The sequence below is a fragment of the Mytilus trossulus genome, chromosome 2 (assembly GCF_036588685.1).
Source record: "Mytilus trossulus isolate FHL-02 chromosome 2, PNRI_Mtr1.1.1.hap1, whole genome shotgun sequence".
NCBI classification, from domain to species: Eukaryota; Metazoa; Mollusca; class Bivalvia; order Mytilida; family Mytilidae; genus Mytilus; species Mytilus trossulus.
This window is the reverse complement of record NC_086374.1, coordinates 32294086-32319776: the sequence shown is the minus strand read 5'-3', so window position 1 is coordinate 32319776 and position 25691 is coordinate 32294086. Positions and strand designations below refer to the sequence as shown.

At 33.9% G+C, this 25691-nt stretch overlaps 1 protein-coding gene across 1 annotated transcript in view; it reads left to right on the top strand.

Moving 5' to 3' along the window:
* LOC134707027 (deleted in malignant brain tumors 1 protein-like) overlaps positions 1 to 25691 on the top strand; it is a 43607-nt gene that overhangs the window by 681 nt on the left and 17235 nt on the right. Inside the window, exons 2-4 of the mRNA XM_063566499.1 lie at positions 9716 to 9863; positions 24461 to 24675; positions 25109 to 25265. Coding sequence (XP_063422569.1) covers positions 9716 to 9863; positions 24461 to 24675; positions 25109 to 25265 — 520 coding nt within the window. The remainder of the gene's footprint in view (positions 1 to 9715; positions 9864 to 24460; positions 24676 to 25108; positions 25266 to 25691) is intronic.

Below are 25691 nucleotides of genomic sequence, written 5' to 3'. Positions count from 1 at the left end.
TCTTCAAAGTCAGAACAGATAAAAAAAAGATTTATGGAAGGACCTCTTGATATAATTATTTCCTTTACAATTTTATCCAAAACTAAAAGAAATATACTGGTAAACAATTAAAAAGGTGTTTAAAAGGAATGAAGTTTCTGACTACAATGTGTACCGGAAAACTCCGCTTCCTGTCATTTTGAGGAATCATGCAACATTTCACCTATTACCCATTCCCAATTACTAAAAAAAAGATAATTTTAAATCTGAGTAAACATATTGACTACCTTAAATACAGTCAAATTTGTCTATAGGTTACACAAAACTGGTTCTTAAAACGTTTGTATAAAGGGAAACATTTTTCTTTGACTTTTAAAACATGTAGGGGAAACGGATTTACTAACCATTCACATATAATATTCCGAATTTCTGATTTTTTGTTCGATAACGTAAATTATACGATTTTTTTTACTACGTTGTTGGTCGTTAGGAAGACAATGTACAATTGTGCAGTGAACGGAGGCACTTATACATAACCTTGTAATTCTGTTTGGAAACAAAAATAAATTCCCAATATATAAATATACATGTATGGATATTCATGTATTATATTTCGTGTACATGATTGGATTTTGTGGATATAACTACCGCACAGAAAACGTATCATGGATTTCGAGGCTTTCATATTCAAGATTTTGAATTATACCCTTGTTGAAAACATGTGGAGACCTCTACAGTTCCTTAAAAATCATTTATTTTTTGTAAATTGAGTGCCGTCCCCCGAAACATGCTAACACTTAAAGACAAATCCCTCTATTGTTTCTGCGCATTCCGCCTTGCGACGCCTTTGTTTCGTTTTTTTTTCTATGACGTGCGTTTTATTTACCGCAAAACATTTTAAAAGACGTCGGCGCCGATAAACTGAGGTTTGAATTTCAAATATTCGTCAATAACTTAAGTTATATCTCTAGCAATTTTGTCTTTAACATTTCCAATGTTAAGGGTACATTTGTATGTTTTACTTCGATTTGAAGGAAATTTATTTCAGTATTTTCTGTGACAAAGTACAAGCATGTCGGTATTGCAACAATGTATGATTGACATAATGCCAGGGATATAATAAACAGGTATGAATAAGAAAAGATATGGTTTATTCTGTATCAGACGAAAGAAAAACTAGTACAGTGTGGAATCCCATAAATATTCACAGTCCAAGCAGTATATAAGATCTACATTGAGCAACATTAACTTTAACGTTAAAATAAAAATGCGGAGGTTGATTATAAAAATGTTTTACTGTGTCAAAAAAACTTCGACTTAAACAATAAAAACTTACACGTTGGAAATGACATATTTTGTCGATGAAGAAAATTAAATTATGTCACTTCTGAAATAAGTTGGTCGATAACGTAACTTATTTTGACGGTAGAGAAACGCGAATTCGATCACTACTCTGTTACGGGTTGTATCGTATGAACTGAGTCGGCATATATTGTAGCAAAAATATATGCTTATGCATGTTTATTATGAATTTGTATAATTCAGTATTTGTAAAATCCCTGACCTATTTTTCATTTTGTATAATCTTTAACAGTTTGAGTAATTTTGAAAAAAAATCATTGAATTTTGAGGAATTTCATAAAATCACTGAAGATTGTTTGGGATTTATTAAATACCTAATTGTGACTTTTAATACCCTATAAGTCGTAGTGAGAATGTGATGAGCGTAGTAAGACTGTGGTAATCGCAGTCTGGTAGCAAAATAAACATGGTGATAACGTAGTGTAATCGTGGCAGGATCGTTGTAGAAATGTGATGACGTACGTAGCGTCAAAACGACGGAAATTCAGATTTTCATTCCACTTATACCGCAATCTCACCACGATCTGAAATTAGTTTAGATCGCGGTAAGCGTGATGCGATCATTGTTTAGTGTAATTATGGGAGCTTTCCTTAGAATTGTCTTAAAAATGTTCTTTTTAATACAGATAGAACAGACAGATATTACTTGGTTTATATTTTGTTTTATGTGTCTATGAATACAAGGTATACGGACAGGCACAAAGGCTACGTTGAAGAACTTCTTATCTGATTAAACACATTTACTTTTGAATTCATTTTGGAAGAAACAGTTAAGATCAAATAGATACTTATCCATCCATCTGTGATAGCATGTATGTATATCAAAATGTCGTAGAAGGGGTCTCGTTAGTCAAGTGGGCTACTTAGTTATTCTACTGTAATCACAAGCCAGCCATCAATGAGGTTGTCAGTTGTAACCCAGCTCGTGCGGATGCACTTGACTCCAATCTTAATTGACTAGATAATAACTAAATTTTTGTTCTTTTCAAAAGGAATAAATAAATACACACTCACGTTCATTCTTATATATACCTTAACTCCAAACTATCATACTGCCTGTCGATACTTTTTTTTTTGCATAGCACAAGTCATGTCTTCTTTGACTGATCGTAACGTTAAATCCCTGGGATGTGTTTTTACTGATTTACGTCTCCAATGCATGATTTTGTTTTGATTGTTTTTCCTTTAAAGGGAAATTTCGCGACAAAATTACTGCGAATGCTCTCAAATCATACTTTCGTGGAAATTTGACCTGTTGATAAAATTTGTAACTCTTTTTGGTACTTTCTGATAAAAAAAAATTACAAGCTACATCTTGTCTCTCTATTTGTAAATTAATTGTACCAGCTTTGATTACTGTTTGGTATTACTATAAGGTTCACTCCTGCACTCTTTCTACGAACAACAAACTTATTTATTTGGTAAAACATATTTCCGAATGACATATGAACAAATACTGAGTTATGTTTTTTTCTCTTGCAAATAAGGATGGTCTTGCAAGTTTAGTGGTTTGACAATAGCACCAATTTTCACTAAAAAATAAAACAAAAATGCCCTTTTAAGTGATTTTATCGCCACTGATGGGTCATTTGTAGAACGCGCGACTTGCATATTAAAGTAAAAGCAAAATAAGTCTCTATCAGTGGAAATTTCGCACAGTAGTTAGAATGTTTGCCTTGGTAAAAATGGAATAGAAATATATGCTCATTTTGTGAAATGACTAACTCTAATTTCTGGTGTTCCAAATTATAAGTCTGGTATCTCTCCCGAAAATGATTTTCTGTATTTGGGAGTTCGAGTTTAACTTATTTCAAAACTAAGATTTTCGGAATATCGGAACTACCAAAAACAAGACAAACACCAACATGATACTTTTTGACATTAGTATCCAATTCCATTTCTTCACCGAATAACAGAGTAAAGCCATTCACCTGGAAATCTCATCTGAATAAGTAAGTTCAATTTAAAAGTCCTATTTATATAGCTGATTGCACTGGTTTTCCGAAAATTTGTGTTTAGTGAATTACTGTTTGAAAAAAATAAAGAACCTAGTATAAAATGATTTCATTATAACTTAATTGATAAATTTATGCAAGAAAAGTGTTAATCAAATACTTTTATTGAAACAAAATGATTTTTTTAAAATCTTCTTACTTAAAAAAAACTTTTATTCTTGGAGAACCAATTTTCGTTATTTTTGTGGTTGGTTTGATCAACGAATTTAAGATTGTAATGAAAAATAACAAATCAACAGCAGACTTTAAGGTTTTAGCTTTGCTCATTGTTGAATACCGTTCGCTGACCTATAACTGTTAATTACTGTGTCATTTAGTCTCTTGTGGAGAGATCCCCATGAATGTTTGAATACATTGGTACGGTCATATAATATGGACAATACATCGCAGTGTTAGATCGAAGGGGAAGGGGTTCCGGGGGTTGAAACCCACCTTTTCTATGCCTTTGAATAAAGAAATATGTTTGGAACCCACACACTCCCTTTTTAGCTCACCTGGCCCGCAGGGCCAAGTGAGCTTTTCCCATCACTGCGCGTCCGGCATCTGTCATCCGTCGTCCGTCGTCCGTCGTCATCAGTCGTCTGTCGTTGTCCGTCGTAGTTAACTTTTACAAACATCTTCTACTCTGAAACTACTAGGCCTAGCTAAATCAAACTTGACCACAATCATCATTAGGGTATCTCGTTTATAAATGTGTCCGGTGACCCGGCCAACCAACCAAGATGGCAGCCATGGCTAAAAGTAAAACATAGAGGTAAAATGCAGTTTTTTGCCCATAACTAAAAAACCAAAGCATTTAGAGCAAATCTGACATGAGGTAAAATTGTTTTTTAGGTCAAGATCTATCTGCCCTGATCTGTCCTGAAATTTTCAGATGAATCGGACAACCTGTTGTTGGGTTGCTGCCACTGAATTGGTAATTTTAAGAAAATTTTGCTGTTTTTGGTTATTATCTGGAATATTATTATAGATAGAGATAAACTGTAAACCGCAAGTATGTTCAGCTAAGTAAGATGTACAAATAAGTCAACATGACCGAAATAATCAGTTGACCCCTTTAGCAGTTATTGTCCTTTATAGTCAATTTTTAAAAACATTTCGTAAATCATAGAAATCTTTTACAAAAACTTTCTCTTCTTAAACAGCTGGGACAAATTAATCCAAACCTTGCCACACTCATCTTTTGGGTATCTAGTTTAAAAAAAGTGTCTGGTGACCTGACCATCAAATCAATATGGCCGCCATGGCTTAAAATAGAACATAGTGGGTAAAATGCAGTTTTTGGCTTATTATACTCAAAAACGAAAGCATGTGTTAAAGAGCCTCTGATCGTGTGCATTACTTTCTCTTTTCAAGTCATACTGTAATTTATATTCGGTTTCGTAGATTATTTTCTTAAAAAAACGGTATATATTCTGTTATGCTATTTACCATGTTTACAGATCCTGTAATATATGTTCCAACAAAAAGTTATAATTAGTTATCAAAGGTAACGAGCATAATAATAATTTGTTACGCCATACGCGAGTTTCGTCTACATAAGACCTTATCAGCCACGTTGACATATTTTTATATCTTTCAAAATTTACCTTAAATCAAAAATTTCTATTGATCCATTTTTGTTACTATAAATAATGCAAAGATTTATAACAATCATCTTTTACGAACAATAAATAGCCTAAGTCCATCTGAACTAGGTTTACTTTAGATTTTGCCCCAAACTGATAGTCTACTAGAAATGATTTATGCAACATTATTTTTTTTCCATTGTTGATCAAGTGATCAATATGCTAGATAATTAAAACCCATTATGTTTTAGCTATAATTTAAAACTTTAAAACACCCCAAATCTTAAAGTCGACAAGACAATGGACAACGATACATACGAAACACCTCATTTCCTCAAACAAACAATTACTGTCGAGGTTCTTGACTTTGAACAATGACAAAAAATATTTGACAGGGAAAGTCTTGTTTGTCTGAACTTATAGTGAGCTTCAATGTGACCTTCATTATACTAGTAGAATATACGTATATACAACAAGTGGAAGTTTTTAACAACCTTGACTAGCTATGCAGCCCTTGCACGGTCGGTAAACAAGACGTATATATTTTAAAAAAACTAGAGGCTCTAAAGAGCCTGTGTCGCTCACCTTGGTCTATGCGAATATTAAACAAAGGACACAGATGGATTCATGACAAAATCGTGTTTGGTGATTGTGATGTGTTTGGTGATTGTGATGTGTTTGTACTGAACATTCTTGCTGCTTACAAATATTTTTATCTATAATGAACTTGGCCCAGTAGTTTCAGTGGAAAATGTTAGTAAAATTTTACAAATTTTATGAAAATTGTTAAAAATTGACTTTAAAGGACAATAACTCCTTAGGGGGTCAATTGACAACTTTGGTCATGTTGACTTATTTTCAGGTCTTACTTCACTGTACATTATTGCGGTTTACAGTTAATCTCTATCTATTATTACATTCAAGATAATAACAAAAAATTGCAAAATTTTCTTAAAATTACCAATTCAGGGGCAGCAACCTAACAACAAGTTGTCTGATTCATCTGAAAATTTCAGGGCAGATAGATTTTGACCTAATTAACAATTTAAACCCAGTCATATTTGCTCTTAATGCTTTGGTTTTTGATTTATAAGCCAACAACTGTATTTTACCCCTATGTTCTATTTTTAGAAGGGTGGCCATCTTTGTTGGATAACCGAGTGACCGGACTCATTTTTAAAACAAAATGCCCCAAAGATGAGTGTGGCCAAGTTTAGATTAATTTGGCCCAGTAGTTTCAGAGGAGAAGATTTTTGTAAAAGATTACTAAGATTTACGAAAAATGGTTAAAAATTGACCATAAAGGGCATTAACTCCTAAAGGGGTCAACTGGCCATTTTGGTCATGTTGACTTATTTGTAAATCTTACTTTGTTGAGAATTATTATGGTCCAGGTGAGCTTAAAATGTGCAATATAAATAAGTTTCTAAGTCTAGATTACCGATATTAAGAGCAATAAACAAAATGCAAGAAAAAAGTAATGTGTGGTTACGAAATCCCTTATCTTATGATATATATGTACTATGTATATAATATAAAAAAAAGAACACATGAGGACGGTGCCAAATGAGCATCAGCATCCCTTTGATTATATAGAAGTATACTTGATAAACCAATATACTTACTTTATGAAATAGTGATCTTAAATTCTTTAACATACACAGACAGAATTTTAAATTATTATATTTATGAAAAGACAATATTTCTATATTGAATGTGCATGTTACTACAGCTGACCGGTGTACTCGAAAAGTTAGAAGTTAAAATAAGTACATTTTGGGGAAGTGTAACATGCATGGGATGAAAATTAGTGACCCAAAATATCTTCAGATTTGGATGTTCATGATTATTTTCCAATTTTTTTTCATCAATATGCAACAAAAATTAGCATTTTTTTAGATTGTAGTTTCACGATCATGCCAAACACAAAAATCGGGTTTTTTCATACATAGAATGAAATTCAAAACAGTGGCTGTGGCTATTGATTGACAGAGTAAATTCATCTATTGACTGGGACAATTTACGTGAACGTATGTCTGTAACGACCACTGTTCACAACGTACCTACGGTAGACATTTAAACTTTGGGGTCACCAAAGGTTTCTAAACGCCTCTAATTATAAAATAATTCAAAAAATTAATCAGGAATAATCTTTATATTTTGATGTATATAATTGATATAAATCAAAACATCGTGTTATTTCTGATTAATTTTTCGAATTACTTTATTCAGGTGTTGGGAACCTTTGGTGACACCACAGTTTAAGAGTCTTTTAAAAGTGCAAAGTGAGCATTGTTCGTTACATACAAAAGTTCACCTAAATTGTTCTTGTCAATGGATGAATTTAATGTGTCGATAAATGGCAACAGCCACACTGTTTTGAATTTCATTCTATTTCTATATTTCTACAAACACTGTTTGAAAAATGTTTTTTATACTGTACATTTATCATTTAGAAATGTCTTTTGATCAGTATAGTGAGGGCATTGATTTATTATAGACTCGCTCTACCCTATCATAAAAAGAAAAAAAGTTACTTTTCTTTTGTTTTTTGTTCACTAGATTTTCCACTGGTGCTGTATAAAATTATATTCAAAATTTTATAAAAAGTAAAATCACAACAATACTGAACTCGGAGAAAAGTCAAAACGAAAAGTCCCTAATCAATTGGTAAAATCAAATAAATAAAACACATAAAACGAAGGGACAACAAATGTCATATTCCTGACTTGGTATAGTCATTTTCAAATGTAGAAAATGGTTGATTGAACCTGGTTTTATAGCGCAAAATCTCTCACTTTTATGACAGTCGCATCAAATTCCGTTATATTTACAACGATGCGTGAACAAAACAAAAATATAATAGGAAAATAGTCACAGTATGGGTACAGCAGTCATAATTATGTTACAATCACAACACATAAAAACATTTACAAAATAATACAAAAAACATCTATCAAATTAAAAAAATCACATTCACTGCTTCTCGTGTATGACGTCAGAAAAATGTTTACGTCACAGAGGAAGAAATTTTGTGTTCAATGTATAATATTTTAAAAACACTTAACATTTTACGTGGGAAATGGTGGTATACAGGGTTAAAAAATCGAAAGTTATGTTTGAATTAATTTGAGAAACAGATCTATATTTAAAATTATCCAGAAGTTCTTTGGAATTTTAAGAAAAGAAATAATTTTGTCGTTTGTCGTTCAAAGTATTTTCAAATTTATAATAGAACAATAACATAATGATATATAATAGAACAATTATAATATAAAGAAGGGATCTTTTAAAGTACAGAGTCACGTTATAAGAACTCTTGTAGATTTCGAAAAAGAGCAGGTAAATGCCGCTACAAGGCAGCAATCGCATCCGCATAGTGGAGAGGGATTAATATAAGTTGTTATAACTTGTTTCCCAATCCACTATAAACAAATATGTTTAAACTAAACTAAGAACCAAAGAAACTCAAAGAGTCCTTTTGTCCTTTTATTTCAAACATTATAATACTTTTGATCTATATTTCAAACTTTATATATAAAAAGAAGATGTGGTATGAGTGCCAATGAGACAACTCTCCACAAGAGACAAAATGACACACAAATAAACAACTACATGTCATCATACGACCTTCAACAATGAGCAAAGCCCATACCGCATAGTAAGCAGTAAAAGGTCCCGAAATGACAATTATAAAACTATTCAAACGAGAAAACTAACATCTTAACTTATGTACAAAAAATTAACGAAAAACAAATATGTGACACATTATCAAATGACAACCACTGAATTACAGGCTCCTGACTTGGTAGAGGAGACACATACATACAGAATGTGGCAGGGGGGAAACAGGTTAGCGGAATCCCAGCCCTCCCCTAATCTGGGACACTGGTTTAACAGTACAACATAAGAACGATTTTTATAATCCGTTTGTCCTTTTATCTTAAACTTTATAACACGTTTGTCCTTGTCTATTGATTACACGTTTCAACAATGAGATTTCTTATCTTTATTTCTTAAAATGCTATTGTAATTTGTGCGTTTCTAGCGAACTATGTTATACAATACAATACAGCATGTATTAGTTTAACATTATTAGGTCTAAGGATAGGTTAGTCAGTCTTCAGACAATAAAAAAAGGAATTGTGGTATGATTGCCAATAAGACAAATATCCACCTAAGTATAAATGAAGTTGATTTAATCAATTATGGGAAAATCGTCCGCCTTCAACAATGAAAAACCTAACTGTATAGTCGACTATAAAAGGCCCAGACATAAAAAATATGAAACAACTCAATTGAGAAGACTAACGGCCTACTATATAACAAAGCAGTTTATATAAAAACAAATTTGACAAACATGAACCAAAGACAACAACTTAACTATAGGCTCCTGTCTGGGACAGACACATAAAGAATGTAGTAAGTGCGCTCAACCCTCCCCTAATCCGGAACAGTTTGGTAACAGTTCAACATAAGAACAAACTGTAGAAATAAGTAGATAAGACTTACAGTAACTCATAAATACGCTACAAAGCACAGGAACACTTAGACATGCAAACCAAATCTTTGTATTATGGATAAATTTAATAAACTAAGATTTTTCAAAAGTTATTTTTTGTAAAGAAAACTAGGAACTTATAATTTTACCTTCAGACGGTGCAATGGAACACAATCGTTCCTTTAAGTATAAGTATAATTAAACCAATAGTGAGAATTGGTATCTTTTTACTCTACAATAGTGTAGTCTCTGTGAAAAAATCTAAAATTGATCGACTTTATATCTTTCAGGACAAACCGTATTCAATTTAGCCGGTAACGGAGCGACATCGTCTCAAGGTCGAGTTGAAGTCACATGGAACAACATCAAAGGGACTATATGTAAAAATAACTTCACCGATCTGGCAGCTTCAGTTGTTTGCAGACAACTAGGGTTTTAGTAAGTGACTCAGTGTGTAAAATGTACCAATTATAAATATGCTCATTTAAATTAATCTATCTTCGATTTATAAAACAGAAACAATCAGTGTATTCGAAAAAATAACATTTCTAATGACACTTAAGAATATTTGATATTTCAAAGAACAGATTAAGATTCATCATTTTATTTCAGTCTTATCACTTGTAAAGCATACACATATTGTATATACAAAGTATGATACACAATATAATACAAACAATCTTCAGTGAAAAGGTATCATTCTATAAAGAATTATAACTGTATCCTGAATACATCACCATAAAACAATCTGTAAAAATTATCATATTAAAATAACGAACAAAATATTCAAGCTGGTATTTAAACCCTGTTATAAAACTCGTTATTTCCAAAAAAAGTACTTCGATTTCCAATGAACTAGTACTTACATTTATTTAGTGGCGAGCTGAGCACCACCTCCTGGTGTAGGATTTTCTCGCTTCGTTGAAGACCCATTGGTGGCCTTCGGATGCTCTTTGGTCGATTTGTTGTCTCTTTGACATATTTCCCATTTCCTCACTTGGCGTCCGACGTCGCCCGTCGCCCGTTGTCGTCGTCAGTCGTCGTTAATTTTTACAAAAATCTTAGCCTCTATATCTACTGGGCCAAATTTAACCATACATGGCCACAATCATCATTGGGTATGTTGTTTAAAATTGTGTCCTGTGACCCGCCAAACCAATCAAGATGGCCGCCATGGCTTCAAATAGAACATAGGGGTAAAATGTATATTTTGGCTTATAACTCTAAAACCAAAGCATTTAGAGCAACTCTGACATGGGGGGGGGGGTGAAAATGTCTATCAAGTCAACATCTATCTGTCCTGCAATTTTCTGATGAATCGGACAATTTGTTGTTGGATTGCTGCCCCTGAATTGGTAATTTAAGGGAAATTTTGCCGTTTTCGGTTATAATCTAGAATATTATTATAAATATAAATAAACTCTTAACAGCAATAATGTTCAGCAAAGTAAGATCTACAAATAAGTCAAACGACCAACATGGTCAGTTGATTCCTTAAGGGGTTATTGTCACAAACTTGTAATATTACCTGCATGTAACGAGCACGATAAAAGATATACAACCTGTTTCTCATCTCACCTTGCATTTACAATATGCTCTTTCATATATACAGTTTTATTTACACATTAGAGTTCCTAATCTTGATAGAGCTTCTTCAAAATCACCTACATATTGTCCCTTTTAAAATTACTTTTTTACAATTTAATAGTTCGTGATTTTTGTGTTCCCCTTTGTGGCAATACTTTTTTCTTTGCATTTTCTGTTTGGCTGAAATAGGAATTTGTAATAAAATCATGAGGTCGATTCCACTCGTGAGAGTTGTTAGAGTGTCTTACAGTATCCGCCACAGTGCTTCGACATTAATATCAACACAGTTCTACTATATGAGTCATACGAAATCAGTTTTCTAATGGTTTTCATGTCAAGCAATTATAAAATCAGAGAGATAAACGAGATATGTTTATTTGTGTTTTTTGTTTCATACTTTTTATCAATTATGTTCTAAAATTTGTTTAATTAAAGTTTTTCTGTCATAATCGATCGATAATGTATTCTTTGCATGCTTGTTTACTTTATATTTTATTATGGGGCTCTCGCACTTGCACTCTGTAGGTAGAGAATCTATTCAAGAAGCATTTTATTTTTAATGATTTGGATAAAATAAAGGATTTTATTGAATGTAAAATATATGTACATGGTTTTATAGTTAAACTAAATCATTCAAGTATAAAAACATTTTCAACTTGATTGTTCAATATGAGGTATCATATGCCGTTTTAAAAAGAGTATGCAGAAAGATAAGGTGTCTCACATTATTAACGAGATGAAAAATCCAAAGGACAGAATAAACGGAAATGAGTGCAGAGGATGTGTAATCAAAATTAACGCTATAACTTTATAGGAGACTAAATATAAAACTAAAATTTACTAAGATATAATAATTCAATTTTTAATGCGAAGCACCCCTCCGGATTTCAGTCCATAACATCTTCGATAAAGGTCATCGTGTTTAAAATACACTGCAATAAGTGCACTTGAAAGTTTCCGAAGTAAAACTCTAAGAATTTTGCTTGATTTTTAAATTTATTTGTAGGGGGTTCTGATTTGCTTATAACTTACTGTAATAATATTATGGCGAATGTCGCTTTTTTGTATTTTGTCATGGTTTCGTCCGTTATCGTCAACTTATTTTATTTAAGCCCTTTTGTACCATGTGTCTCATTTTTTCAGACAAACATCTCTTTCACTTAGAGGCAATACATATATTTTGTTTAAGGTCCTAGGGCCGTATGCATAAAACATCTTAACTTAAGTTTTACTTAGACTTAGATTTCACTAAGTATTTCCTTAATTAAGTAAAATTCGTAAGTGGTATGCATTAACTTGCTTAAGTCTTCACTTCACTTAGGAATACTTAAATTGGAACCTTTCTCTAGTTACCGTATGATATATACTAGTTCATCACATGTACTCATCCGTGTAAAAGTTTGTTATGATTGTTGAATTTATTGATCTATGCATGCTTTTATTTTAAAGAGCTGGGGTTAAATTGATATTGGTATGTTAAACAATTCAATAGAACGTAAAATAGTATAATTATGAACAATTGGCGCAAATAAGACAACGCTTTTTAAGGTTGATGTTTTAACGGATGAGCAATAAAAGAAAATATTTCGATAATCCAAAACTTTCCTCTTCTTAATCTTTAATCATCTTTCATTGGAGTAATATTTTCTGGAGACAACAATATGTTTTAAACTCTAACAAAACATGATGAAGGTTTCAGTTGCGTAGCACAAGACCGAGTGTAGCATTTTAATCATATGCTTACAAATAAGTATACAAAACATTTTTTTCAATAAAAATGTTACTTACCGTTCAGCTTACTATGCGCTGCCATCTACCTTTCAGACCTTTGCTTACATTTGCTTATGGTTAAATATTCTTCTTAGATGTGAAATTAACATTTTGTTCACTTCCATTTTAAAACAAAAAAAGGGGGAGGGTACAATTTTTTTCCCCAGAAATCCATGTACAAACTAGGGAATTTTTCAAAACTCCTACAATATTTACTAAAGCAAATTATTACAGAAAGTACATTCTCCACATTTCAACGTACTTAGCAATATATCTCACTGAATAATTATAAGGTAATATGAAAAGATAATTACATACGAGTAAGGTATCAGAAACTTCAAATGACACGGGGACTTCTGACTATATATATATCTTTATTCTCACAAACCAAATTACAAAGGTATACAGATAATTATACATATTTCAAAATTACATAAATAAATAATGTACGAAAGTAGATAGAGGCATTCACAATTGTTCACCCAGAAAAGTTCAATTTGTTATTGATCTCCTTAATAAGTTTACAAAGTTCGTTCAGTTCTGAACATTTTTTTGAATTCATTAAGTCATAAAACTTCAATTTGTTTGGACTATTTCTATAGTAAAATGCAATACATTTTTTTTCTACAGTTATCAAAAGCTGAACAATTAAAAATGTAATGGTATTCATCACCAATGGCATCTGAATTACATAATACACATTTTCTGAATTCTCTTTCTATGTTTTGCCATCTTCCAGTTTCTATTGGAAATTTCATGTTCAAAGTTCGAAATTTAAAAAATAAGGATATTTGCCTGTCATCCAAAATATTCAAATATTTCTCAAACTCCAAAGTATCTTTAAATAAACGATAATTTAATGCTTTTGGTGATTCCTGTAGGCTTGCTAGCCATTTTTGTTTGAATTGATCTATTAAATTCTGTTTGATGGTTACATGTAGCCATGTTTTATTTACAAAAAAGATATTGTTCCATACATATGACAAGCCACACGTGTCTAAAATTGACTTGACTTGTTTTAACCATAAAATATTTGTACCATATTTGGCAATTGCTAAGTTATACAAAATAAAAGGCAATTTGTCCGGTTTCCCGGTTACCAACTTGAACCAATAATTTATCATTCGTAACTTAATTGAAATATCTAATGGATATCTTCCCAATTCACCATAAATCATAAAATCAGGATTAGACTTTTTTACTCGAAGTAATATTTTACAAAATTTAATATGAACCCTCTCTATTATTGAATTATTTCCAAAACCCCAGACTTCACAACCATACAGAAGTATTGGTTTAACAATTTTATCAAATAGATCAAGTTGGCATTCAATTGACAGAGTATGTACTCTACCTTTTCGAATAATATCGTACATAGCATGTGTTGCTTTTTCACATTGCTTTTTTTTAGCTCTTGAAAAATTTCCTGACCTAGACAGTAATACACCAAGATAAGTAAATTCACTCACAATATCTAGTATTATATTATCATACTTAAAAACAATATTCTGCGGTAGTCTACCTTGTGAAAAAATTACAATCTTACTTTTTTCAACATTTACTCTTAGTTTCCATAACTCACAATATTCATATAAGGAGTCCAGTTGTCTTTGTAAATCTATCTGAGATTCTGCCATTAAGACAGTATCGTCAGCATATAAAATGACAAACAATTTTAAATAAACATTTAACTCTATTTCTAACTCATCAGAGATAGTGCACAAACCTTCTATATTATTATTCTGTAAAAACAATTCCAGATCGTTAAGATAAATGGAAAAAAGCAAAGGAGAGAGATTCTCTCCCTGCCTAACACCAATAGAACAAGGGAAAAATTCAGAAAAATCTGATCCAAAGTGGATACGTGATTTGATATTATTGTACATGTTGACAATAACGTTATACATCTTTCCGTTAATCGAATGTTTAATCAGTTTTGACCAAAGACCAGACCGCCAAACAGTATCGAAAGCTTTCGCAAAGTCAACGAAAGCACAATATAGTTTCTTCTTTTTCCTCTTTAGCAACTCAAATAAAATGTGAAAAACAAATATATTGTCTACTGTAGAATAACCTTTTCTGAAGCCAGCCTGGTTTTCATTTAACAATAAATAATCCTCTAAGAAAGAACTCAATCTAAGATTTAAAACAGATGTGAAAAGTTTTCCCAGGCAGCTGAGTATAGTAATTGGTCTATAATTTTGGGGATCAGATTGGTCACTCTTGTTTTTATAAAAAGTATAATATTTCCCATAAGCCATATTTCAGGCTAAGTACCAGAATCAAAAAACATATTAAAAAGTTTCACATAAATGGGTACAAAAATGTGTGATGTGCTTTTAATAAATTCATTGATTATTAAATCATCGCCACTAGCCTTTCCGTTTTTCAAGTCTCGTATACACTTAATAATCTCATCTGCGGTAATTTCTGAATTCAAAACTTCATTTACACCTTGAATGTCATTTGGCTCAGTTGTGACGTCATTTGTATTCTCGGCGTTATTTAAATTTTTGAAAAAATCAAACAGTACATCTAATGCTATATTAGGTTTTTTTCTTTTCCCTCCCCTATTTAAAATTTTCCAATATTCCTTCGGATTTTTTGTCCTCAGGTTTTTCATATGTTTTTGAAATTTTTTTCTATATTCCCTCATCGATTTATCCATCTGGCGTTCATATTCCCGTTCTTTCTTTTTCATTTCTTTCCTTTTTACTTCTGATCTATAACTGTTATAATTTCTCTTTGCTCCCCTGTAAATCTTTCTCTTATTCCAACATTGCTTATCAAACCATTGTTTGTTCCCCTTTTTATCCATTTTTTTACCTGTACGACTCCCTTGGCTAGCATTATATGTACCTAGAACATTTTCTGCAGCATCCAATAATATGCTGTTAATTTTTTCGACTACTTCGTTAATTTTGCCTTGAGATAAATGGTTACTGTCAACTGACTCTAACTCGGCAACCAAATCTGAAATTTTGTCCTTGTCGATAAATTCTACGAAATCATTCTTTTTCTCAACATCCCATTTTTGTACCCGTTTTACTTCTCTTGCATTTTCCACGCTGTTCTCAGCAATATGCACATCTTTCTCAAAACCATCTTCAAAATTTAAAGATAATATTAATGGAGAGTGGACATCTGAGAAAAGCTTGGAAAAGTCTTGAACATACATATTTACAACGAAACATAGAAAATCATAAGTACAAATAAAATAATCAACAACACTGGCCTGACGGCAAGTAAATTTGCCTTCTTTGTCACCATCAACTCTACCATTAAGGATAATTATATTATTGTTTTTACACATTTCTAACAACATGTTACCATAAGAGTTTTTACTTGTATCCATACTACATCTAACTTTAGACATATCATATAATTCTAGATTGTTTAAAATATCTACATTATCAGTATCTACAATATCATGCTGACTATGAACATTTTCAATATATTCTACATCTTGACTAGTTCTACTATTAAAATCACCATTTAAAAGTATATACTTGTACTCTACAGAAAATTTCAAAAATTCTTGTTCTAATTCATTAAAAGCATCAGGTACCCTATAAACAGAATTTTCTGGAGGGATATAAATATTTCCTATCATGACGTCTTGGTCAGTTTTAAGTAAATCGGAAGAAATTTTCCACCAATATACTAAACTACTGAAATTTTCAACTGGCTTTACAAAATTTTCCAAGTGTGACTTATAGACGAAACCTATTCCCCCCGATTTAACCCTTGCTATGTTTTTTCTATTTTTCAAATGAAAAGTAAATCCTGGAATATCTATCTTATCTAGATCATCTGTTTTAGTTTCAACAAGAGAAATAAAATCAAATTTTTGAACCATATCTATAAATTCTGGATAATGCATACGTTTAATAACACCACAACAATTTAAAGTTAACATATAAATTTTACAGTTACTCGTTCTAGTTAAACATTGTTCACTGTCAGGTAAGTTTGTCATACCATTACACTTGTTCTTTTCTGGGGCTCCCTATGAGTGATCTGTTGAGTTTCGCGATTCCCTTCGTCGTCTCTTACGTGATTGGTAGTCTTCAGGCGTATTTAACAATTCTCTCCGATTGTTAGGCGACGTAGAATTTAAAGTCTGATGGTTGCCGTAACAGTGATTTTATAGACAATCAACCTAATTACTTCAACAAAATGGGGGTCCATGACCCCCCCCCCCCCTTAATGAAAGAAATCCACCTCTTGGTAGGTCTTACAACTTTTCAAATTTGTCCCTGTAAGTGAAACAAATTTAGGGTATGCCCTACACCTTTAGATTAAACTAACTTGAAAATTCAAATGACTCCCCCCCCCCAAAAAAAAAAATATATATATAATATAAAACAACACACACACAAGTCGAAAATGTGGTTTTGCATGCTCTCTCTTCATTCCTTAATTCGGTTATAACTAATGGTTACAGTTGATACCGGGCGGTGTATTTTAACAATTTAAAAAAACGTGCACGTACAGAGTAAACAAAAGATAAATAGTTACTATACCTTGAATTACGTGAGTGTATTTAATAAAAAAAAAAAGTGAGCACTTTTCGGTAAACATAACAACGAGATTGGGAAAAGTATATAACTACCCACTGTCATCTCTTGATTTGTTGATTATATTTGATATAAAGAAATTTACGATGGTCGTTAATATTTAGCGAATTAATAAACGAATAAAATAAAGTATTTTATTACCGGTATAGTTATTTATCAATTAAATTGTAGGTAACCTATTAATGTTCTGCAAAAAACGCATACTTTCGACTGTTTTTGAACTATTTTTGAAAATTTAAGGTAGCTCTATAGGTACCTTAGACTTAAGTGTTATCTCAGGCGTTTCCTTAGTATAAGGATTTTTGTGCAAATCACTTTAGTTTTGTGGGCGTGACTTAAAACAACTAAGATTTTACTTAGGAAATACTAAGTTTAAGATTTTTTATGCATACCACTTAGATAAAAAGGGCGGAGTTTCCTTAACTTAAGTGTTTACGAAGGAAAATCTTAACTTAAGTAGCTTTATGCATACGGGCCCTAGTTACTAACATTAAGAAAAGGGATCGAAAATGGTGTCGGAAATGAGACGCAGAACCAGAATCTAAATGTTACATTGGGACTAAATTTTAACTAATGGTCATGTTTTTATTGAAAAAAACACACAATTTGTTTTCCATATCACCTTGTAAAGGATCCAACAATTACTAAAAAGACATAGATAAGTGCAGAAGGGTTGTCCATAAAATATATTAAGATTGTAAAAGCAATTTCAAATAAGGTTTTCAGACCGCGTATGTTAAGTTAAATATATATAAGAGTAGAATTTGTGTTGATAATAATTTCAATGTCATATTTGATAAAAGTGGAGAGAGAAAAATAGACTAAATTGATACAAACAAGGATTTCAAGATATAAACACAGTAATTATTAATATTCACATCAATGGCAGAAAACTTGCCATGAAAATAAGTACAATGAGAGTTAATCAGCGCCAATGTATTGTATTGATTGTCACATGTATTAATCTGTATTATCTCCCTTACTCCATGTGTCATGATTATACATGTATGATTGATGGGTTATTTCCCTTTACTGTTTACCGCCTCATGTTCATTATTAAATGTGCCTTTCTAACGATCACATGTGTTATGTTTTCTCTGCTTACTGGCGTGGCGGCAGCGGTTTAAGAAACCCACATCTCAAATAACTCAACAATTTGAACATTATTCCACTCTAAAAGTAAAAGGTGAGCAGGAAAATTTGTCATTTATTCTGACTAACACGACAACATTTTCTATTGTTGGACTTAACTGATCTTTACAAAATGGCAGGCACACGTGCTCCAAAACAATGGTCACTCTCAAAACTTGAAACAATAACATCGTTTGAAGCATGGAGACAAAACTTACAATATACCTTGTCCCTTGATCAAAACTTCGAAGCGTTCCTTGTAGATGGATTTACATGGCTGAAGAAAACCAACGCCAATCCTTTACGTGGCATTGTTGACGATGGCGAGGCGGTTGCCGAAGCTAACCGACGAACAGCAGCCCAAAAGTGCACACATTTGGACCTTATGCTTGGGCAAATAGCAAATTACTGTCCGATTATTTCAAGAAACACTATAATTAAAAATTCGACATCCATTAATTCTATTTGGCAGTCAATTCGTCTACACTACGGATTTCAGTCTACTGGTGGACACTTTCTTGACTTTAATAGCATCTTTTTGGAACCAGACGAGCGTCCTGAGGACTTATTTCAGCGATTGGCTAGTTTTATTGAAGACAATATGCTTCGTGCCGGTGGCAATATTCATCACCACGGAGAAGTACCTGAAGCCGACGAAGAACTATCGCCTTCTTTGGAAAACCTGATTGTACTAACTTGGTTAAGACTTATTAATCGTGACTTGCCCAACCTAGTGAAGCAGCGATATGGAACTGAGTTACGGTCAAAAACATTAGCTTCTTTGAAACCTGAAATTTCACAGGCACTTGATAGTTTACTTGACGAAATTCATTCAGCCACTGATGCCAAGGTTTTACGGGCGTCAATAAAAGACAAACATTTTGACAGAAGTGCAAAAAAGACAGGTAGTATAAGAACTGGTCGTCAAATAAAATGTTGTATTTTATGTAAGCAAGCAAGTCGTCCATCCCAACATTTTTTAAGTACTTGTAAATATTTACCTGATGAAGACAAACAATATATGTCCAGAGTAAGGCAATCTTATTGTACAGAAGTAGGTGATAGTGAGTCTGAGGACAATGTTGATAATGAACAAGTCTCATTTTTAAATGATAATGTAGGTCCTAGTAAGCTTAGAGTTGTATCTGCTTTAAGACGGGTGAGCACTAAACAGTCCCCTTACTTTAAGGCATTTTATAAACATTTCCCGCTTGAGCTAACACTAGATACGGGCGCTGAGGTGAGTATGATAAAAGCTTCTTCCGCGGATTACATCGGCGTAACAATCAAGAAGAGCAACCATTCCGCTTTACAAGCTGACGGTGTTACCCCGTTAAATATAGTTGGTGAATGTCATTTCACACTTTCGAGAGACGGAATCGAGTTACAGTTAGAGGCCCTAGTAGTGAACGACTTGGACGTTGATATACTCGCCGGTATTCCTTTCATGTCATCGAACGATATCGCGATTTTCCATAGCAAACATAAAATCGTAATACGCGACAAGGTAACTGTTATGTATGGTAGCCCAAACGAGGAACTTAACTCTAGTAATACTCGTGTACGTAGAACACAGGCCTTTCTTATCCGGGCTCCATCAGCAAGTTCAGTAGTTTGGCCAGGATGTTACGGCGAATACGACATCCCATCGGAAATAGAATCGGATTGCATTCTCGCGGTCGAGCCTCACACTGACGCTTCTCGTACGAAAGATTGGCCCAGTCCCCAAATTGCTCAGTCCGTCGCAGGCAAAATACGCATCGTGAATAACACGTCGGTACCGCAGTTCATACAACGAAATGAACATTTCTGTCGAGTACGACTTACGACTACCATAGACAACGCACCAGAGGCTCCGGACAATATCCGTGACATAAAAACAGCAAACTACATAGACTCCAAACATACTTCCCAATTTTCTAAACAAGTCTCTGTAGACCCAGATAATTTACTTAGTCCAGATCTCCAAACCCAGTTCAATGAACTTCTTCGAAAGTTCAGTGAAGTTTTTAGTCCCAACTTTGAAGGTTATAATGGGGAAATAGGTCCTTTTGAAGCATCTGTTAATATGGGTCCTGTCCAGCCTCCCCAACGTAAAGGTAGAATGCCACAGTATTCAAAAAATAATTTGGTAGAACTCCAAAACAAATTTGACGAATTGGAATGTAAAGGAGTGTTCCGTAAACCCGAAGACGTCGGAATTTCAGTCGAGTATATTAACCCTTCATTTCTTGTCAAAAAAGCTTCTGGTGGTTTCCGACTTGTAACAGCATTTGCCGATGTTGGCAGATATAGTAAGCCGCAACCCTCTCTTATGCCTGACGTGGATTCCACACTCCGTACGATCGCACAGTGGAAATATATAATCAAGTCTGATCTTACGAGCGCATTTTACCAAATCCCATTGGCAAAAGATTCGATGAAGTATTGCGGAGTCGCGACCCCTTACCGTGGAGTTCGCGTATATACACGTTGTGCGATGGGAATGCCTGGTTCCGAAACGGCTCTTGAAGAACTAATGTGTCGTATAGTGGGGGATTTCTTACAAAAAGGTTGCGTAGCTAAGTTGGCAGATGACTTATTTTGTGGCGGTAATACCCCGGAGGAGCTTTTATACAATTGGGAGTGCGTTCTTCAGTCACTACAAAAATCAGGAATTTGCCTATCACCTAGCAAAACTGTTATTTGCCCAAAATCGATAACAATCCTAGGTTGGATTTGATCACAGGGTTCGATCTCCGCTAGCACACACAGAGTAGCAACACTAGCCTCGTGTCCCGTACCAGACACTGTGCGGGGTCTTCGATCATTTATCGGTGCGTACAAGATGCTAAGCCGCGTCATTCCGAATTGTTCCAACTTAATTGCACCATTAGAAGAGAAAATAAGTGGTATGAAATCAGCTGACAAAATTATTTGGTCCGACACGCTAAGAGAACATTTCGAGTTTGCCCAAAAGTCTCTGAGCTCCCGTAAAGCCATCACGCTACCTAAATGCAGTGATCAACTGTGGATAGTCACAGACGGTTCCGTCACTAAACGCGGTATCGGAGCGACCCTATACATAAATCGTGACGGTAAAGTGTCCTTAGCAGGATTTTTCAGTGCTAAGTTGCGTAAACATCAAGTGTTGTGGCTACCATGTGAAATAGAAGCGCTTTCCATTGCCGCTAGTGTCAAACATTTCAATCCCTTTATTATTCAGTCAAAACTTCAAGCTAATGTGTTGACAGATAGTAAACCATGCGTACAGGGATTTGAAAAACTATGTCGCGGTGAATTTTCGGCCAGTCCGCGTGTCACATCGTTTCTTTCTGTTGTTAGCCGATATCAGGTCAGCGTCAACCATTTATCCGGTCGTGCAAATATTCCATCCGACTTTGCAAGCAGAAACGCACCCGTTTGTACAGAGCCTAATTGTCAGGTTTGTTGCTTTATATCGCGTACCGAAGATTCTGTCGTTCGAGCCGTAAGCATTCAAGACGTTCTCAATGACGAATTTCGCTTACCTTTCACCACCAGGTCGGCCTGGATTAATATTCAATCAGAATGCCCTGATCTTAGACGCACTCACGCTCATTTAAAACAAGGCACTCGGCCCTCCAAAAAACTGACAAACATCAAAGACGTCAAACGTTACCTGAATGTTGCATCAATCGCCAAAGACAGTTTGTTAGTTGTTCGGCGTTGTGATCCTCTTGCTCCACCCAACGAATTGATCATTGTTCCACGTAATGTTCTTGACGGACTCGTCACCGCTCTACATATTAAGTTGGACCATCCGTCAAAACACCAATTAAATCTCGTCTTAAAGCGTCACTTTTACGCTTTGGACATGCCAAAGGCGGCCGAACAGGCTAGTGACTCCTGTCACACGTGCGCGTCTTTAAAACGGTTCCCTAAGAGCCTCGTCGAGCAGTCTTCAGAAGATCCACCGGACTTGGTTGGCATATCTTACGTGGCCGACGTTCTTAAGCGCAACCGTCAACTCATACTGGTCGTCAGAGAAACTGTAACGTCGTACACTAGTACATGCTTTATCAAAGACGAAAAACTTGGTAGCTTGCGAGATGGGCTCATACACTTATTGATACCTTTAAAGCCTTTAAACGGTCCAAGTGTTGTCGTTCGAGTTGACCCGGCCCCGGGTTTTCGCCCTTTATGTGACGATTCATACTTAAAGCAACTCAACATATCAATTGAAATTGGCCGTGTTAAAAATCGGAACAAAAATCAGTTGCCGATAAAGCCATCGCTGAGCTCGAAGACGAGTTACTTCGTGAGGAACGCGATCATTCTCCTCTATCTGAAAATACACTAGTTATAGCTACTACGAGACTTAATTCTAGGCTTCGCCAGCGTGGATTGTCCTCCCGCGAACTATGGACTCAAAGAAGTCAGTTTACTCATGAACAGTTGCCAATTTCTGACATGAACCTTATTCGCGCACAACACGAGGCTCGAAATAAAAATCACGGATTTAGTCGTCCGACCCCTGATATTAATATAGGGGATTTGGTTTACCTTTATACCGACAGATCAAAGACCCAATCGCGAGATCGATACCTTGTTGTAGCCCGTGATGGCGAATGGTGTTTCATCAAAAAATTCTCAGGCAATCAACTCCGCGCCTCGTCCTACAAAGTAAAACTTTCGGAATGTTATAAAGTTTTAAACACTATTAGTGCCCAGCAAAATCCAAGATATTCTCAGAATGTCTACAATCAGGAGTCTGATTCAGATGGCCATGACGAAGATAGCCTTCCTGTGCCTATCCGTGACCTACCACCAGATCGCGCGGAACCCCCGCCTATTCTTATTTGCGAAAATATCGACGACGTTGAAAGTCTGGACGAGCCGACTGCGCAACATGATAATAGTCTCGAACATGACTTGACACTTAGTAACTCGAGCACTGAACAAGATAAGCGCGTACTCCGTAAGCGTTCCGAATTGAAAAAGCCAGCGCGGTTTAAAGATTTCATTTCCTTTTAAATGTAATGCTCACTCGTCACCTTGGGTAAATTGTTTAAGAGATACAACACAATGTACGTCGTTTTTCATTTACTGCTTATTTTTATGTTTACTGCAATGTATATGCAAAGTATTTTTTGCTTAACTACTTATATAGTAATATGCATTTGATGAAGATATAGAGACTTTAAAGGAGAAGGAAAAAATGTCAGAAATATTTTGTTTCTTATTGATAGCTATGTGTTTAGTTTATGTGTATTGATAAAATTTATTTTCATTCATGTTCTTATAATAACAGAGATTATTAGTTGACAATCGTAAAAAGAGAGAGAGAGACTAAAGGAGAAAAGAAGTTGCGCCAATGTATTGTATTGATTGTCACATGTATTAATCTGTATTATCTCCCTTACTCCATGTGTCATGATTATACATGTATGATTGATGGGTTATTTCCCTTTACTGTTTACCGCCTCGTGTTCATTATTAAATGTGCCTTTCTAACGATCACATGTGTTATGTTTTCTCTGCTTACTGGCGCAGTGAACAATATCCTTTAAAATTAGGTAGAAATTAAATAATCATAATTACTCATTTAGATTTTGTCATTAAACGTCTAGATCTGCGTGCTTAAACTAAATAAATGATCACTAATGTATGGAGTAAGGAATTCTATGAGTCTTATGTAGACGAAACGCGCGTCTGGCGTATAAAATTATAATCCTGGTACTTTTGATAACTATATGCACACTTAGAATCTACACTATCTATTCAGCACACATTGTAGATATATGCACTAGTAGAAAACGTTTACTTTGTGTTAGCTTGCATTTTCTGTATTTTAGGAATGTTACCGATTTGTTCAAACAAAGTAAGACATATATTTTCTAAGCTATTGCAACAATTATTATAATTTCTGTTTATGCAATATTCTAAACAAAACAAAATTCAAACAAAATATGTTCAGTCTGTTGCATTGCTAATTTTTCTTGTTAGTAATGGTGGTGTAGCTGTAACTGATGGGCGGTTTGGAGCAGGGACTGGACCTATATTGCTAGATAATGTTATTTGTATTGGAGCTGAACAAGACATTTTACAGTGTTCATACGATAATCAGACAAATTGTGTACACAGCGATGACGTTGGTGTGATATGTAATGTAACTTCGATCTCTACGACCAGCGTACCCATAACCGTACAACCGTCAAACTGTATGTTTAAATTATATCAAAACGAATTATTTTTCTTGTTTGTGTAAAAATACAATCTAAAAATACACATCAATCTCAGCAAACAATTTCATTTGTATTTACATGTACATTAGTAAGGGAAATTTTAAATGAAACAATCACTTCGATTTGAGGCGATTTTCTTAAATTATTACAATAAATATGCTTGGACTTTTTACTTTTTCCATAAAAGATTCGATACTTTCCATTTGTATTCTTTTATTTTCTTAAAACTTCCTCTCATTAAGGTTTGATATGATGCATTGCTTCAAGGTTTAACATGTTTTGAAATTACTCACCAACTTGTTTTATCACAAATATATTTGTTTTTCATCTAATGAAACAAATAATCATCTAAGCAGATACTGTTGATTACATGTACAAATAATGGAATAATTGTTTTTTATCAATTTAGGTACACCTAACAACCTTGATATACGTCTAGTCGGACCAGCAAATTTAATCGGTGTCGGATATGTAGAGGTACTGAGAAACGGTGTATGGGGATCAATATGTGACGATCTATGGGGGAAACAAGATGCCCGGGTTGTATGTCAAATGCTATGCTACGAGTAAGTAAAATAATGATACTATGAACACCACGTACGTATGTTTTATGCATTAACTTAATTATTAGATTTACCTTGGAGCTTTTGCACTTATGTATGAAAACCCAATATTCTAGTACAAAGGACACAACACAAATTGAAAACCGACCTTAAAGAAAAACCAAAAAAGGTAATGTATGTACATAAAGGCAATAATAGTATACCGGTGTTCAAAAGTAATAAATCTATTCAGAGAAAACAAATTCGAGTTACAAACTTTAAACAAAGGAAACACATCAACTGTAAGAGGAGAACAAAACAACAACAGGAACATTGAAGTGCAACAAAAACCAACGCCAACATACACAAACACGAATTAATTGATAACAACCATCATATTCCTGACTTTGTAGAGGACATTTTAAGACAAACGAGAGAGAAAATAACACT